At 43.0% G+C, this 18,260-nt stretch overlaps 1 protein-coding gene across 1 annotated transcript in view; it reads right to left on the bottom strand.

Annotated features, from left to right (window-relative positions):
• The window catches only part of LOC122801241 (FERM, ARHGEF and pleckstrin domain-containing protein 2-like), a 611,801-nt gene that overhangs the window by 125,966 nt on the left and 467,575 nt on the right, over positions 1–18,260 (bottom strand). Inside the window, exon 10 of the mRNA XM_044070792.1 lies at positions 6,750–6,913. Coding sequence (XP_043926727.1) covers positions 6,750–6,913 — 164 coding nt within the window. The remainder of the gene's footprint in view (positions 1–6,749; positions 6,914–18,260) is intronic.

Genomic DNA, 18,260 nt, shown 5'->3' on the forward strand with positions numbered 1-18,260 from the left:
TGCTCTGAACAGAAAAAAATACTCGAATGTCTTGAATACAATTGTCATAACTGTCTTTATGTATATAATGTGCCTAGTGTATAATTTGATGTACTTGTCTTATTTACTACAAATAATTCTGTAAATTCTATGTAAAATCTACATTGTAACTGTCAATGTATTCTTGCTCTTTTTAATTGGGAGCTTTTCTCCTCGGGCCTCCACTGAAAATGGGCTTCCAACCAGATGGACTATCCCGGTCAACAAATGTAAAATAAAATAAATTATGAACATACAGGTCAGATGAACTGTCGAATCAGTTAACCATTAGGGGTCTAACTTGGGCATAATCACCCAGGTAGACATGAGGTTTTACTCCTAACAATCCACTACTGCCCTATGTAGCAATCTCCCAAAATGTCACTTCAGTGATTCACACATTTCTACATCAGTCAAATTATGTCTACTGCACATGAATGTATACCATGGTAGGTATAGATGTCTTGGTCCTTTCTGCTGTATGTTACAATAACTGCCTCTGCTGGGTGTTACTTGTGCATTGGGGACGACTGCCTCCCTCCTTAGGAGGAGTAAGACATAACCCCCTCCCTCCACCCAATCTGGCTACTCTCTGTCCAGGGATTACTAATCCATCTTGGGGTCACAGTCAGAGGTACATCCTTCTGTGTCACAGAAAGTCATAGCTAAGTTCCCTAGTATGTCATACAGTCCTCTGCTTGTATGTATATTAACCAAGCCTGACTGCCTCTGCTCTGTTTGGAAGTGATAATATGGTCAAATTTTCACACTCAAAAACTTGTGTTAAATACAGTTACTCTTACCTAGTTTGGAGGATCTTTCAAAGTGAGGTGAGAAAAGCTACTGACTTTTAAACATAACCTTGCTAGCAAACCTAACTAGAGAGATTTCTGATATCACTAGCTATTTTTTTCATTGTTGCCAAGATCTTACCTACGTGCATCACATTTAACATAAGTTTATACCAGAAAAACGTACTTCACATTTGGTCTTCTTTGTTCACTTGGTTTTCCTGACCTCATATATTTGACAGTCTAGAATTATGCTGTGTTTTTTATAGTACTGTATTATTGATTTACCAGCTTTTAGCAAAAGTAATAACTGAAAAGAATCCTTAAATAAATACATCAGGCAAAGAACAGTTGTGTACACTTACCATAAATTTAAAATGTTCGAGTATTCACTGTTGCAGTCATCACACTTGGGTTATCCTGCCAGAGGTAGCCCTCTAGTCGGCCTGGATACCAGAGGCTTAGTACTTCTGCGTCAGTTGCTGATGCTAGGTCGTCAGTGGTATAAAATCAGGCACTTGACGCCATTGCATCAGTTTTTCTTACCACAAATGTCAGGACCCCTCAAATAGGGAGCTATGTTATGGTGTAAGAACACAACCAGTAGAAAGTAATTACCAAAAATCCCTGTAAGGAGTGAGGAAGAGAGACCAGGGGGAAGGAGGGTGGGAAACAAGGACTGCAACAGTGAATACAGTTGAACATCTACATTTATGTAGAAGTGTACACAACTGTACTATGTTATTCGTGTTTCACTGCTGCCAGTCATCACACACGGGTTGACTCCCAAAGCTGAAGAAAAGGGGGAGGCAGTCATGAACACTGGGGGCTGGCTAGAATGCCCTGCAAGACTGTGGTTGCAAAGCCTGCCCTGGATTTGGAAAAGATAGGCAGGTGGTAATGCTTGGTGAAGGCATGAACAGAACTCCATGTTGCAGCCTCCAGGATGTCCCTGGTAGGGACCCCTCTGAGAAAAGCTGCAGAGGTGGAGGTTGCCCTGGTGGAATGCATTCTGACCGCCTTATGGGGCAGTTTCCCATGGTATCTGTAGCAGAAATGGATACACTGTGCTATCCATTTGGAGATTGTTTGGATATGGGCTTGCCCTCTGCCCATGCTGCAAAGTTGACTAGCAATTAGTCAGTCTTCCTAAAAGATAGAGTCTTATCCAGGTAGAATATGAGCTGTCTGTGCACATCTAGAGAATGCAGAATCCTTTCTCCCCTTGTTTTGTGGGTTCGGGAAAAAGGTGGGCAAATGAATTGATTGGTTGAGAGCCACACTGGACACCACTTTAGGCATGAATGTTGGGTTAGTCCTGAGGGAGACCCTGTCAGCATGAAAAATGGAGGGAGGGCTGTACAGCCATGAGTGCTTGTAGCTATGAAACTCTTCTAGCAGAAGTGATGGCCAGAAGCAAGGCTGTTTTCCAAGACAGGAATTTTAACTCTGCTGAAGCTGCAGCTACAAAGGGGGTAGTGTATGCTTTTCTAACACAAAGTTAAGGTCCCAGGCTGGGGTAGGAGCTCTTCTGGGTGGATTTAAATTGTTAGCCCCTCTTAGGAACTTTTTGATGAGAGGGTGAGAAGAGAGAGGTGGCTCTATGTTGTAATGAGCAGAGATGGCAAAGGCATGAATTTTAAAAGAAGAGAAGGACAGGCCCCTGTGAAGTAGGTTATCCAGGATGAGAGGTAGGGAAGGCTGTGATGTTTCAGCTCCTTTAGCCTGGATCCAGGTGCAATACCTTTTCCATTTGTCAGCATAGGATTTTCTAGTGCTAGGGCATCTGGCCTCACATATAACATCCAGGACTTGCTTGCTTAGGCTGGCAACTGGAGGAGAGGTCAGGGAATAAGCCAGGCTGCCAGGTTCAGGGAGTGCAGCTGTGGATGCATGAATTATCCATTCTGCTGGGTCAGGAGAGCTGGAATCTGAGGCAGGTGCCATGGTGGCAGGAGAGAGACTGCTTGAGGACAGGAGGACAAACCAAGAACAACCATGATTGACCCAGACTGTGGGTACCAGTGCTGGTGTGGCCAGTCTGGGTCAATCAAGATTGCTCTTGGTTTGTCCTCCGTTATTTTGAGTAGTCCCCTTGAATGTAGAGATAGAGGGGGAAACGCATAAAGCGAGAGTTTTACCCAATGGAAGGATAGGGCATCCACTTTCTAGGCCTTGCTGTGAGTTTCCCTGGTGCATAACTTGCTGAGCTGGTGATTGTTGTGGGAGGCAAAGAGGTCCAACTTCAAGGTGCCCCATTTCTGGGTTAGAAGGTTGAAGGTGCTGTGTTCTAGCCGTCACTCATGTGGGTCTAGGAGGTTTCTGCTTAAGCTGTCTGCCAGAGTGTTTTGGGAACCTGGCAGGAATTGGGCTTGCAGATGACTTTGCATGGCTGCAGCCGTCTGCCAAAGGGTCATGGTGAGCCTGCATAGGGGATGAGACAGTCCCCCCTGCTTGCTGATGTATCACATCACTGTGGTGTTGGCTGTTTTAATGAAAAGATGCCCCGGGGAGAGTAGGGGTCCGAAAGCTGGCATGCTGAACAGCTAGCATCTCATTTTGGTTGATGTGCAGATGTATTTGATTTGGGCTCCAATGGCCCTGAATACACCTGCCATCCAGGTGTGCACACCCCATGCATAATCTGATGCATCTGTGGTTAAGATCTGGGCGGTGTGGGGTTGTGAGAAGGGAAGATCCTTGTTGTGGCTGCATGCTGCTGCCCACCAAAGAAAGTCTCTCCTTAGGGTATCATAAATGATAGTTTCCAGGTCCTGAGAGTGTTGATACCAAAGGCTTTTTAGGTACCCCTGAAATTTCCTCATATGCAGTCTGGCATATGAAAGGAGTAGAATGCAGGATGCCATGAACTCTAGAGCTTGCAGGATTTTTCTTGCAGATACCTGGGTTCTGGTGGCTAGTTGAAAGAAGTAACCTGTCAGATAGGCCTGTTTTTCCTGGTGTAAGGAATGCCATCAGCGATGCTGTGTCCAGGCTTGCTCCCAGGAATACAATTTTTTGAGTGGGTACTAGTTTGGATTTCTTTTAGTTTATAGTACACCCCAGGGAGGTCAGTAGGTTCTGTACAAAGGTCAGGTGCTGTAACAGCTTTTCCTGACTGTCTGCCTGAAGCAGGCAGTTGTCTAAGTAGGGGTAAATTTGAAAATTCTTTTGTCGGCAAAAAGCAATGACTGGAGCCAGGCATTTTGTGAAAACTCAGGGAGCAGTGGATAAGCCAAAGGTAAGCGCAAAGAACTAAAAGTGCATAGATCCTGCACTGAAACGTAGATATTTCCTGCAGGAATCCTTGACTGGGATGTGCAGATAGGCCTCTTTTAGGTCTAGGGTAGCTAACCAAGCATCCTTGGACAGCATGGGAAGAAGTTGCTGGTGGGTGAGCATTTTGAATTTTGGTATCACCAGGAAGGTGTTTAAAACTGACAGATCGAGGATTGGGCGCCAGGTCCCCTCTTTTCTGGGTACCAGGAAAAGCCTGGAATAGAAACCTTGGCCTATCTGTTCTGCAGGAACAGGCTGTATTGCCCTCATGGAGAACAGGGAATGGACTTGGTTTTGGCCCTCTGCCCACTGGTTTGGAGGAAGATTTGGGAACCCTCTTGGGTTGGCAGAATGTGGAAATAAAATTTGTATCCCTTGGTCACTATGCTGAGGACTCATCTGTCATCAGTGATAGAGGCCCTTTTTTTTGCATGGGAGGAGTTTTTTCCTCCTAGGGGCACAAGCAGGTGGGCAGAGGTAAGGGGTGGAGGTGTAAAGTCATCGTGAGTTCTTTCCATAAGGGGGCGGCTTAGCACTCCCTGTTTTTGAAGTGGAACAACTCCATTGCTTAGATCTCTGCATTCCCTGGGACTGCTGTCTGGGGGGGGGGGGGGTCTGCTACCCCTAGGTCTTGTCTGAGCTGGCCTTAGGGGCCGGAAAGGACCAGTGCTTGGAGGGGCAATGCCTACTGAACCTCAGAGGCTGGACCTGTAAGAAATCTAACTGTCTGCATAGATTTAGCTTTTTCTTCCATCTTTTTTAAGACCTCTTCTGCCTCTTGGTGCCAAACAAATGTTTTGTTAAGTGGTGTGCCCAAAAGTTTTGATTTGACATGGTCTGGCAAGGTCTGTTCCTTAAGCCAAGCATGCCTTCTAAGTGCAGAACCTGTGACTGCTGCCTTACAGGATACTTCTAGGGAGTCAAAGCTACACTGCAAGGTGCATTTAGTAACTTGGCTTGCAGAATGCATAAGCTCCTGTAAGTCTGTCTGCACAAACCGGAAAAGTGGATATTTTTTGTTTAAGGGGTTCCATTTTATGTTGCTGGTTTTTCAGCATGTGGAACTGACAATTCAGTGCTCTAACAGCAAGAATTGCGGAGGTTATACTTTTTTACCGCATCTGTCTAAAGCTCAGGAATATCTGTCCGAGGGGGTGGGATTCTTAGCTGTGGTTGCTTTTATTCTTTTAGGTCCTTGGGAGATGACCTCTGGGTCAGCAGTAGGATTTTTGAAAAGAAATTTGTGCGAGTCAGGGACTCTAATACCAGTCAGGCTTCCTGGGAGCAGGTGGGAGGGTGTCAGTAGTTAAATTGGATTCCATGAAGACATCATCCACAACATACAGGACAGGAGGAATGGCTAAAGGTCTGTGCTGTGGTAAATCGAATTCCTCGAGTCTCTTTTTGGACTGAGGATAGTTCTGACACTCCTATTGGATATAGTCTCAAAGTATGTAGGGTTTCACCAAAAGAAAAATCCTCTGGAGGAGAGGCAGAAGGAATGGATTCCTCTGCATCTGAATCCACATAAGCAGACAACGGGTGCATACCTTCATATTCAGAAACCTCAGAGTCATCGTACTCCGGGTACGATAAAAATGCTGGGGACAAATCTCTCTTTTGGAAGGGGTAGGCTGGCTTCCCCTAATAAGCATGATAAGGTCTTCCAACATTTTAAGCATTTGAGATTGTAGCATGGAAGCAGGTGCTTGAGTAGTTTTTTTAGGCATAATTTGTACCCTGGGCCTTAGAAACTCTGTAGTTTTAGAAAGAACTGAAGACGTGAAAGAAGTTGGTTTGTGTAGAGTATCAGTAGTGCGAAGAACTTCATTGGAAGCCGGTGCCTGCTCAGTGGCTCCGGACCAATCCAAGGTAGAGACATCCGCAGGACCCTTAGACAAAAGTGTCTCGCGGCATACTGGACTCCAAACGGATTTCAGTAGTGGCCTGCGAACCCACAGAAGCTAACATCAGGGGCTGCAAAAGGGCCTCTCTGAGGACTGGCAAACTGGTGACTAGCTTAACAGAAGCACTGCCTGCAGTTTTGGACCTGTGCGGCCTGCTTTTATCCTTCCTTTTTTTTTTTTTTTTTTTTTTCAGAAGATCGGTAGTCGGATGGCTTACCAAAACCATTTCGGAATATGGAGATCGAAAATATTTAGCTACAATAAGGGCCCGACAAGATGTAGTTCTGGCATGAACAAAGCACAAAACTGACAGAGGGACATCGTGGTCTGGGCCTAAACAGGTGCCACAGTAAGTGAAAATCTTGGTGTGGTATTTGCTTTTCACAGGAGAGACTATTGTCAACTTTTTCTGACATCAGTTAGAGCAAGAAAAGAGGATCCCCAATGGAGTAATTAGCTTTAGATGACAACCTTCAATTCGGAAAAACTCGGGTAGCGGCCGACCAGCAGTCGTGTGAACTGCTTCTGCTTCAGGCTCCTCGGTAAGAAAGACTGATGTAATGGCGTCAGCTGCCTGATTTTATGCCACTGACGACCAGACGTCAGTCCTGGAGCGACAGCAACCGATGCAGAAATACTAAGCCTCAGGTATTCGGGCAGACTGTGGGCTACCCCTGGCAGGATAACCAAAGTGTGATGACTGCACAGTGAAACACGAAGATCAGCATACAAAAGATATAGTGAAATACAGTACCTGTAACGAAAGGAGGATCCCCGGCTGAAAAGCACAGGCTTAGCCTTTGGTTTAGGTTGGTCATATGTTCTGAAAAAAGTATGGTACTCAACACAGCTCTTCCACAAAATTTTACACTGATCCCTGCTGCTCATCAAAAACTCTAGTGTGTCTTGGTATGTACCCTGAAAGTAAAACAAAAGGAATGGTCAGCAAATTAGCGTTAGCACCAAAATAGTATGGTTTGCTATATTTTGGTCCAGTATTTTTGATGGAAAAATTTCAAAACTTATTTGCAAGCATAAAATACAGCTAATTATTAGCCAATACTTGGTAGAATTCCACATACGTTACTGAATCAGGATGGCAGAAGGTTTACTAAACAGACAGAACATATAATCTAAAGGTAAATGGTGAATTTTAAAGCTCTCCTCTAATGGACTGTTTCTGGGGCTTGTAAGACTGTTAAAATTATGCAATTTATCTTTTTAAATTTCACATCTAAAAGCACAAAACAAAATTTTCTTTTCACACACAAAGTGATTGCATAATTTATGCATGTGAACGTTTTTCTGCGTAAAAAGAAAGGTTGGTTTTGCAGCCTTTAGAAAATTATGTTTTAAAGATATCTTCCAAATGTAGAAGACTAAAAATACAGAAGCAGTGTTTACAGCACTAATATTAAAGGCAGGGTGCGAGTTGTTGACGTCACTCTGGGTTCTAGCTATAATTATGCGGGATTAGCTTAGGTAAGTAATTGGGTATTACTTAAGTAGTTGCTGAATTGTTCAATTAACTGTTTGGCAAAATGGGAACCAACAGTGATAAACACCTCCCACTGAGCCATTAATATTAATGCCATAAAAACGGCTTAGTATTTTTAGACATCTTTAAAATGTAATTTTCTAAAGGCTGCAAAGCAAACATTTGACACAGAAAAGCGCTCGCATATATAAAGATGCATGAGAAAACTTGTGTGTGTGAAAAAAAAAATTCATTTTGCACCTTTAGCCATGATCTTTAAAAGCTTTCTGGTTTTGTTTAGCACTAAACAGTACATTTTGCAAAAAGGGAGCACATTTCATCTTTTACAACTTTCTACATTACATTTTCTTTACTTCCCCCTTGCAGTCATTTACTTCCCAAACATAACCTTGGCACAAGATAAAAAATAGCAACACTAAATTATTGCTATGAAGCTTCTTAAAAAGACCTTAAGCATGATAATAACCCCCTTAACTCCATCCTTGCAGTCATTAAATTCCCAAAAATAATCTCAATATACATGGAAAGTAGAAAATATCATCGGGTTATAATTAACTTTTCTAAAGGCAAATAGGTTGTGGTCCTGTCAATCAAACCTACGAGTCCTCCCTTTTAATCTACTAGAACACCTAATCTAATCTCGAAAACCATTTTGCCAGTCTCACAAGTGGCTTCTGCCTTAGTAGTCTATAGCAGAACCAATCAGTAGTTCAGAGGACTGGAAAACAAATTATCGAAAAACAAATTCCTCTGTTGTTCAAAGGTTTAAGCTATTAAAAAGTGCCAGCACTAAACATTTAATATGTTTTCATAAATATCTATTCTCTCATCTTCTTTTTGGAGATTATAACCTGGGAGTGTGTTGCATAGTTAAACAGAGCACTGGGATATATACAGGATCTTTAGCCTCCATTTTTAAATGGGCTGGCTTCTACCCAAACCCTATCAACTTAACACAATACTCAACACCGACCTCCCCAAGTAAGGAAGAGCAGCCCAAACATCAATTAATTGTCCCCATGTATCGTGTTTGTTTCTTCATATGATTACATTTATTTTTGAAGCACCTGCAGGATACAAATTCCCTTCTACTTTGGAGAAGATCAATTTCACTTGCAGTAACTTACTACTGTACATTTGTCACCAATGAAATGTACAGCAATTCTGCACTACATTTGTACAATATGCTTGACTTTTCCCTTGTTACTAATGCTAACAGTGTATGTGCTCTAAAAGATTCACTAGAGGGCAAATCAATCCTACCTAAACAGCTTGGTACACCATCAGTGTTATTAGCACCTCAACTCTGGACTGTACTCCTCCGTGACTAAGAATTCACTCTCATACATTGCTTCAGAGTGCATTGTTGCCTCACAGCAAGAGGTTCTCCCATTCGATTCTCGGCTGGAGTGCGGGGAGTGCCTTCTGTGTGGAGTCTGCATGTCATCCCCGCAGTTAGGTGGGCGTTCGAAAGACATGCATAAATGGGCGTGCCTTCATTGAAGGTTGAACATCGAGCTGGCACCTCGGCATTTGTGAAAATCTACTGCCAATCATTAGCGGACCTGAGTTCCGCTGTGGCGACCCCTAACTGGGAAAAGCCGAAAGACAACAACATTGCTTCAGAGTCTTAAAATCCTACCAGTTCCTTCTACCAAACATTGCCCAAAGACGACCTGCATCTCAGTCTAGCTCACTCAATACCACCATCTGACTAATGACCTCTGGTACTTACCACTCTAAACACTCCCCTAACATACACAAAACCTGGAATTCTCCATCTAAATTAAGGTCCTGGCTCATTAAAAATATCCACAGCACACAAGATAGCGAAATGCAGCCCAGCTAATTAGCACCTTGACTGATTCCACAGCCATGCTTAACTGGATTATTAGTCTGAAAAGACTTTGTTGCTAACTGTTCATTGATGTATTGTTCTATACAATGCTGCAATACACTAGAAGGTTTAGAGTGCAAACAAACTGGTAAATACAAAACTGCAGTGCATAAACACTTGAATGTCTACGTATTTCAATATAACGCATCTCCCTGTAAGCTCTACACAGAGTATGATGCCGCTTCTCTGCTGTCACCTGATATCTACATTTGTACAGTTGCTAACTAGATTATATTTGTAAATGTATAACATTCTGGTACATTGTTAATGCTTTAGTCAACTGCTGCATACTGTCTGGTAAAAAAAAAAAAAAAAAAGCAATTGGCACCATGGTATACTGCAGGAAACAAACCTCTGAGCATGTAGCCCAGGCCTGTATGACCCTGACCTTGAGTAGCATCTTACCATCACCAAGAATGATGCCACAATATGAAGACAAGATGATCAATTTCAACAATTGGCTTAAGAACTGGTGTCATTCAAAGGGGATCCAATGCCTGTCAGCTTGAGATGATATGCTCGACAAGCCACGATGCTTTGCTAGGGATGGCTTGCACCTGCACCCCTGGGCTTTCGGATATTGGCAAAGGCTCTTGCTACCCCCATAGTGCCTTTTTTAGGCAAGGCTCAAAAGACAAACCCACCTCCATAGGTATCACAAGGGATAAGAAACTAAGAGTAATGCTACTCAACGCCAGAGGTCTAAACCTCAAGATGCACGCACTCAAAACTCTCCTTAGCATGGAGAACATTGATATCTGTGCAGTAACAGAAACCTGGTTCAGGGCTCCCGAGAGCACCCCAGCACTACCAGGTTATACCTCATACCATGCTTTTCGGCCCCAAAACTTGGACCGAACCACAAAAGGAGGGGGGAGTATTGATATTCAAAGATACCCACACCTCCAGGTTGGTGGCAAAGCATGAAGCATCAGAGACTATCCATGTGCAACTAACAGTGGGTAAAACTGCCTTCCAGTTTATAGCCTGCTACAGACCACCCTCCCAAACCCAGGACAACACTCGACCTTCCTGAGAACACTGGAAAATATGAAGGTCTCTCCAAACACCATTATATTGGGCGACTTCAACTACCCAAACATAGACTGGGAGCATTACTCTAGCTCCAACACCCTAGCCCAAAGGTTCCTAGAATTTATAAACTCAAATGCTATGGAACAACGTGTTACCACTCCCACAAGAGGGGAAAACATACTGGACCTGATCATCACCAACATGGGGACTCTTTGCTCCAGACCAGAAGTTTATCCCTCACTGGTAAGATCAGACCATAAACTAATCTCACTGGATATTCACATCCTGACCCCACCCCCTGCCCAGAAAACCACAGTGAAAAATTTCTCTAAAGCAAATTTCACACGCCTCAAAACCGAGGTGGAATCCTTCAAAGCCCCCGGGCCTGTGGAAAATACGGCCCAGACCGCAGAATCCTTTATAAACGTATTCTATGAACACCTTCAGGAATGCATGGATCATGCGATCCCAAATAAAACCAAGACCCAATCCTCCAAAGGCAGACGTCCTGTCTGGTGGACCCCAGCCATAAACAAACTATACAATAGGAGGAGGAAGCTACTAAATGATAGAGCAAAATCCCAAAAAGGGAAGGCATCACTGATAGTATTAGCAAAAAACTACGGGCAATCATAAAATTGTCTAAGGCCAGCTTCGAGAGAAAAATTGCACAGGACACTAAGGATAATCACAAGGCTTTCTTTAGTTATGTTAGGAACCTGGGTGGTAATTCCCAGATATGCTCAGAATTAGTCCAAAATGACAAAAAATACACCGAACCCAGACACATTGCCAACATTCTAGCTGACAGGTTCAGCACAAACCCCCCCCCCCCCACCAACAGGGCAAATATCTATCCCAGCAGAGTGCTGCCCCTCTGACATCTCAGATGCTCAGGTAACAGCCGCCCTCTCCAAAGCAAAAAACACAGCATCAATGGGACCAGACGGTGTCCTGGGCTGCGTCCTACATGAACTCCAAGAGCAGCTAAACCCAAACATAAAACTACTGTTCAATCTCAGCCTTACTACAGGACATGTGCCCAAAGAGTGGCGTACAGCAACAATGGTCCCTCTCCATAAAGGTGGTGCCTCAACGGATCCTGGAAACTATCGCCCCATAAGCCTGACTAGCTTGGTCTGCAAAGCTATGGAAAGGATCATCATGGACCTTATAAATAAAGATATTGGGGACCTACAGACACTGGATCCTACCCAGTTTGGCTTTAAGGGCAGATCCTGCCTCTTAAACCTGGTTGATTTCTTTGAAACAGTCACCAAAGGCCATTGACGAGGGGAAGGTGGTCCACACAGCCTACCTGGACCTCGCAAAAGCCTTCGATACAATACCCCACTCGGGCATTATAGATAAGCTCACCAGCTTCAATATAAACCCCTATGTCAAAAGATGGATTGCAAACTGGCTCAAGGACAGAACCCACATGGTTAGAATTGCTGGAGCCATGTCAGACTCCAAACCAGTTACAAGTGGTGTCCCACAAGGCTCAGTCCTGGGACCTCTCTTGTTCAGTATATATTTCTCGGAGGTACAGGCCAACATGGAAGGACTGTGGCTGACCAAGTTATGACTGCAAACTGGGCGCCATAATAGACTCTCCAGCCGACACAAGCATCCTCCAAAAGGGCCTCATAGAAACAGACAACTGGTGCCAGAGCCATGGCCTCAAGCTAAATGCCAAAAAGTGTACAGTCATCCCCTTTGGCAAAAACAAAGTGCTCACAAATTACCACATAGGTGGTAATCCATTAAGTACAGAAGTAGTAATTAGGGACCTGGGGACCCAAGTTGATAGCAATCTCTCATTTGACAACCACGTGGCCAAAGTGGTTAGAAAAACATTTTATATAGCCCACCTAATCATGAAGGGATTCACATCTAGATCAGGGGAGGTCATCGTGCCTCTTTACTCATCCCTCATCATCAGGCCCATAATTGAGTACAATGCCCCTTTTGGGATGTACCTTACCAGACACCTGCAGCAACTGGAAAGACCCCAAAAGTACCTCACCAAGAGGATCAAAGGGCTCAAACAGATGCCATATGCTGCCCGGTTAAAGAAACTCCAGCTCTACTCAGTGGCATACCGCCTGTTCAGAGGCGATCTGTGCCTGATGTATAAAGCCATGTCCAACCCGGAATTAGTGGACATGCTGCACCTCAGAAAATCCAAATCCCATCAAGCTACGCTCGAGAGACTTGAACCTCAGCACTGAAATAAATAGGACATGCTGGAGGGACAGATTCATAACCCAGAGGCTCCCTTCACTCTGGAATAAAATCCCAGTCCAGTTTAGGCAGAGTCCCTCACTGACTCTCTTCAAGAGGAATCTTGATGAGTGGATGGGAGATCGTAGGTTTACCCCGGGTATCACTTCTGTGTCACTGTTAGACAGAGGCACAGTATACTAACCTCGAAAAAGGGCATAGCAAAATAAATTTAAAATGGGTGGTGAAAGCCAAACACATTCTGGCTAGGCTTATAAATGCCCTAGGGCAGATAGCCTAGTAAGAACCTAAATCAGTGATGACTGCAGCTTTTAATTTTTTTTTTTTTTTTTAAAGAAAAGAAACTTCTGACTCTCATAAAGGCTTACAAGCAATTGCAGCCAATGATTTAAAACCTAATGAAAGTAAGATGCAACACTAATTATGAGAGTTTGATAAAGGTAAAAGACTGATCTCAAACATATTTCAGTTACTGTTGGTCAACACTGCTAAGACACTAATTTTATTCAACAAAGGATAAGAGTAAGCACTTTTGCAAATTACCAATAGTTTCTTCAGACTGAATGCAACAGATATTAACAGGATATTTAAAGCACCTGCAACCAATCAAAAAACAGAATTACAACTATATAAAAGTAGAAAATGTGCGCCTTACAAATATCTAAAAATACAAAACTGAAAACAGACAGTTTATATATACTTACTCTACTAATAACATACAACACAATACAGCAAAACATTTTAAAACAAGAATATTACAAAAATAAAACATCAATTTCATTCCACTGCAATGGGGGGAGTGTCTGTGCATGCAGAGCCGTTTTTAAAGAGAATCATTAATACCGGAAAGTCTTTTGACACAAAGATTCAGTATCCATTTCTGTTCCATCAGCTCGGTTCTATTTTTCAAATCCCCACCTCTGACATTTTCACCATCTCAAGTACAAAAGATCTAAAAGTATGATGTGAACCCTCTGCTTTCGCATGTTGTGCAAGTGCATTACTAACCTTAACATTTGTAATATTCCCAGTATGTTCTAGTATACGCTCTTTAAAAGAGCGATTTGTCTAGCCTGTACAGAATGCACTGCAGTCAGAATAATAACTAATGAACATTCCTAGAGGTACAATCAGCATAAAAAGTACACGCTATAGAGTATCCAAGTAGAGGATGAATAAATTTCATACCTGAATAAATGTAGCGACATACACTACAACTTTTACATGGATAGGTCCCTTGCCATTGTGAAATCAATACACTACAACTTTTACATGGATAGGTCCCTTGCCATTGTGAAATCGTTAACCTATCCGTATGTGTCTTATAACAGTCTTTCAGGAATAGGTTATTTTTAAAAGAAAAATATGGTCCATCACTAACAGAATTTTTCAAATCATCAGAAGCACAGAAAATAAGCCAATTTTTCTTTCTAATATTGCAAAAAAATATTCACATCACTTGAAAAGGTTAAAGGGACCCTCACTCGTTTATCAGGCTATCGATTTTGTCTACTATTATTAACTTTCGAGTGTTCTGAATAGTATGCTCTCCCCCTGCCATCACTTTCAGCTAATACCTGGGCAATACAGCTGTATTTTTTTTTTCTTTATAACCTCTATTCAAGATTTTTTTTCAGATCAGCAAATGTTCTTTTTAAACATGTCTCATCATTACAAAGCTTCATTATCTGAAAAAAGTGCCCCTTCAATACATTCCTTGAAACATATCTTGGGTGCATACTATTTTTATGAAGCAATGAATTCTTACAGGCTTTCTTATATAAGTCTGTTTTAATGCGCCCTAAATCAGTTCTCTGGATGCTAATATCTAAGAACTCAACCTGTTCAGCAGAATATTTATATCTGAACTTCAAACAAGATATTGTGGTACATAAAAAAAAAAATCGATAAACCAAAACAATAATTCAATTGGACCTCCCCCATAAGAAAATGTCATCCACAAATCACTTATAACAAAGTAAATGTGGACAAAACTTATTACTCTGCACCAAACCGAACTCCCATTGTGTTAATAGAAGCCTGGAGTAGCTGTTGGCACAAGCCGTGCCCATGGCCACGCCAACCTTCTGTAAATAAAAATCATCCTTAAAAGCAAAAGCATTATTTTCTAGTACAATCCCGAGTACTTATCACTTTAATCTTATTACGGGGAAAAAGTTTCCATTATTCAAAAATTCTCTGATATTCTCAATTCCCCAAGAATTAGAGATGACCATAAAAAGTGACACTACATCCATGGTCACAAAATAATAGTCCTTATCACAACTAAAACTGGATGTTCTAACAAATCCTTTAGAAAAGACAGTCTCTCCTTCAGAAAGTACAGTTGTGTACCTACCATAAAATGTAGATGTTAGAGTGTATTCACTGTTGCAGTCATTACTCTTGGGTTATCCTGCTGGCAGGCTACCCGCAGTCAACCTGAATTCCAAAGTCTTGGTCCGGCGGCGGCTGCTGTCGCTCTTCCCTGACGTTAGTGCGCCAGGGGTATAAAAGATGCAGCCAACGCCATTTTCTTCAATTTTTCTTGCCCCAGATATCAGGTGCCCCCAAAAGGGTAGGCTAAATAAATTATGCCAATAAACATGCATGCACTAAAGTAAACATTTCCTTCATCTACAAACAAATACACCACATAGGTTGTATAGAATAGAGAAGTACAGATAAGACCCAGCAAAAGAAAGGGGGATGGAGGGAGGGTAACCTGGACTACAACAGTGAATACACTCTAACATCTACATTTATGGTAGGTACACAACTGTACTATGTTCAGCGTGTTTCACTGTTGCAGTCATTACTCTTGGGTTGAACCCCAAAGCTGAGGATGGGTGGCTGGGCTAAATAGGATTAGGAGAGGCTAAGAGGCCCTGCAGAACTGCAGTGGCAAAGAATGCTCTGGATTTAGAGTAGGGAGGTAAGTGGTAGTGCTTTGTAAAAGTGTGCACTGAACTCTTAGATGTCTTTGGTTGGTACTCCTCTGAGGAAGGCTGCTGAAGTGGCTGCTGCTATGGTTGAATGTGGCCTAATGCCCTTAGGCACTGATTTGCCATGCTGTGAGTAGCACAAATGAATGCAATGGCCTATCCATTTTGAAATGGTCCGTTTTGAGATGGCCTTTCCTTGTGATCCTGCAGCATATGCCACTAAAAGTTGCTCAGTCTTTCTGAAAGCTTTAGTTCTGTCCAAGTAGAAGCGTAGCTGTCTGTGTATTTCCAAAGAATGCAGAAGTCTCTCACCCTTGTTCTGTGGGTTTGGATAAAAGGTAGGCAAGTGAATGGTTTGGTTAAGGGCCACACTGGACACCACCTTAGGCATAAACGTAGGGTTCGTCCTCTGAGAAACCCTGTCTGGATGGAAAATAAAAGGTTTTATAGTCATGAGTGCCTGCAACTCAGAAACTCATCTTGCTAGGAGCAGAGCTGTTTTCCAGGATAATAATTTTATATCTGCTGTTGAGGCTGGCTCAAAAGGAGGCAGTGTGAGTTTTTCCAAGACATAATTGAGGTCCCATGCAGGTATTGGTGCTCTCCTTGGAGGTCTTATATTTTTGGCCCCTCTGAGGTACTTCCTTATTAAAGGATGAGAAAAGATAGGTGGTTCCGTATAGTAATGGGCTGAAATGGCAGAGGCATGAATTTTAATTGATGAAAAGGATAGGCCTTTGTCCAGCATCTCAGTTAGGTATTGTAAAATCTGAGGAATATTTGGTACAAACGTGTCAATTCCTTGTTTCTGGTTCCAAGCACAGAATCTCTTCCATTTTTCTGCATAAGATTTTCTGGTACTGGGCTGCCTGGCCTCCAAAATAACATCCATTACAGCTTTGGAGAGGGGAGGGTTCTGAATGGCTACATTATCCGCCATGCTGCCAGATTTAAAGTCCTGAGTTGGCTGTGCAGGATCTGATTTTGTTGGGTCAGTAAGTGAGCAGTCTGAGGCAATGTCCAGGCTGGACCTTGAGACAAGTTCTTTAGGATTGAGTAACAGTGCTGGCGTGGCCAGTCTGGGGCAAACGGTATCATTTTTTGCTTCTCTTTACCTTGGGGAGGAGAGGCAGTGGTGGAAAGGCATATACTGTAAGGGTTTTCCAGCTGAAGGATAGGGCATCCACTTTCCATGCTTGTTTGTGACAAGTCCTTGTGCAGAATCTCTGTAGTTGCCAGTTGTGAGGGGAAGCAAATAGATATATGCCTGGGCATCCCCATTTCTTTGTTATGCTGAAGATTTGTGGATCTAGTATCCACTCGTGAGGATCCTTGAGATTTCTGCTTAGTTCGTCTGCCAGAGTATTTATCTTTCCTGGCAGGAAATGTGCTTGCAGGTATACATGATAAGTCAATGCTGCGTTCCACAAAGTCATGGCTTGTCTGCAGAGGGGGTAGGAATGTGTGCCTCCCTGCTTGTTTATGTACCACATGACTGTAGTATTGTCAGTCTTTACCAGCAGTTGTCCTGGATGAAGTAGATCCTTGAAGGCTGTCATGGCATTCTGAACAGCTAGCATCTCTTTGATTGATATGAAGATGCATTTGGCTTGCTGGCCATGTTCTCTGAATACATTTTCCTGCCATGTGGGCCCCCCCAGGCATAATCTGATGCATCTGTTGTTAGTGTCTGCCTGGCCGTGGGTAGAGTGAATGGCTGTCCCTTGTTGTGGTGACAGGCCTGTGTCAACCATTGAAACTCCTGTTGCAGGCAGGGAATGAGGGTAATTAATGTTTCCAGGCTGTGGCAATGTTGAGTCCAAACACTTTTTAGATACCATTGTAGTTTCCTCATATGCAGTCTTGCATATGGAATTAGTAGAATGCAGGATGCCATGAAGACCAAAGCCTGCAGAATCTTTCTTGCAGATAACTGGGTCTTTGTTGCCAACATTTTGAAGTAAGAAGTCAGTTGCCTTTGTTTGTCTGGCGTGAGATAAGCCATCTGGGCAGTTGTATTTAAGCTTGCACCCAGGAATTTTATCTCGAGAGGGTACTAGTTTTGATTTCTTTTCGTTTACCATGTACCCTAGCCAAATTAGTAATCTTTTTACAAACGCCAGATGCCTCAGTAGAATGTCTTTGTTCTCTGCTTGAATACGTCCAAGTAAGGGTATATTTGAATCCCCCTTTGTCTGCAGAAAGCAATTACTGGTGCCAATTTTGTGGCGACCCTGGGCGCAGTAGATAAGCCAAAGGGCAGTGCAGAGAATTGGTAGTGCATTGATCCAGCTATGAATCTGAGGTATCGTCTGCACGACTGTCTGATTGGGACATGCAGGTATGCCTCTTTGAGGTCCAAAGTTACAAGCCAAGCCTTCTTGCCCAGCATGGGCAGAAGCTGCTGCAGCATCAACATTTTTAATTCTGGAATGTCCAGAAAAGTGTTTAGAATAGACAGGTCCAGTATTGGTCTCCAGGCTTTGTTCTTTCTGGGTACCAGGACTAGTCTTGAGTAAAATCCTTGTCGCTGCTCTTGTTGTGGTACTCACTGAATGGCCCTCATGTCCATGAAGGATGTAACTTGTTTTTGTGCCTCTGGCATACCTTTTGCCTTTGGCAGAGTGTGAAAGTGGAACCTGT

This window comes from Protopterus annectens, chromosome 4.part1, assembly GCF_019279795.1.
Source record: "Protopterus annectens isolate FY-2018-M chromosome 4.part1, PAN1.0, whole genome shotgun sequence".
Lineage (NCBI taxonomy): Eukaryota > Metazoa > Chordata > Ceratodontiformes > Protopteridae > Protopterus > Protopterus annectens.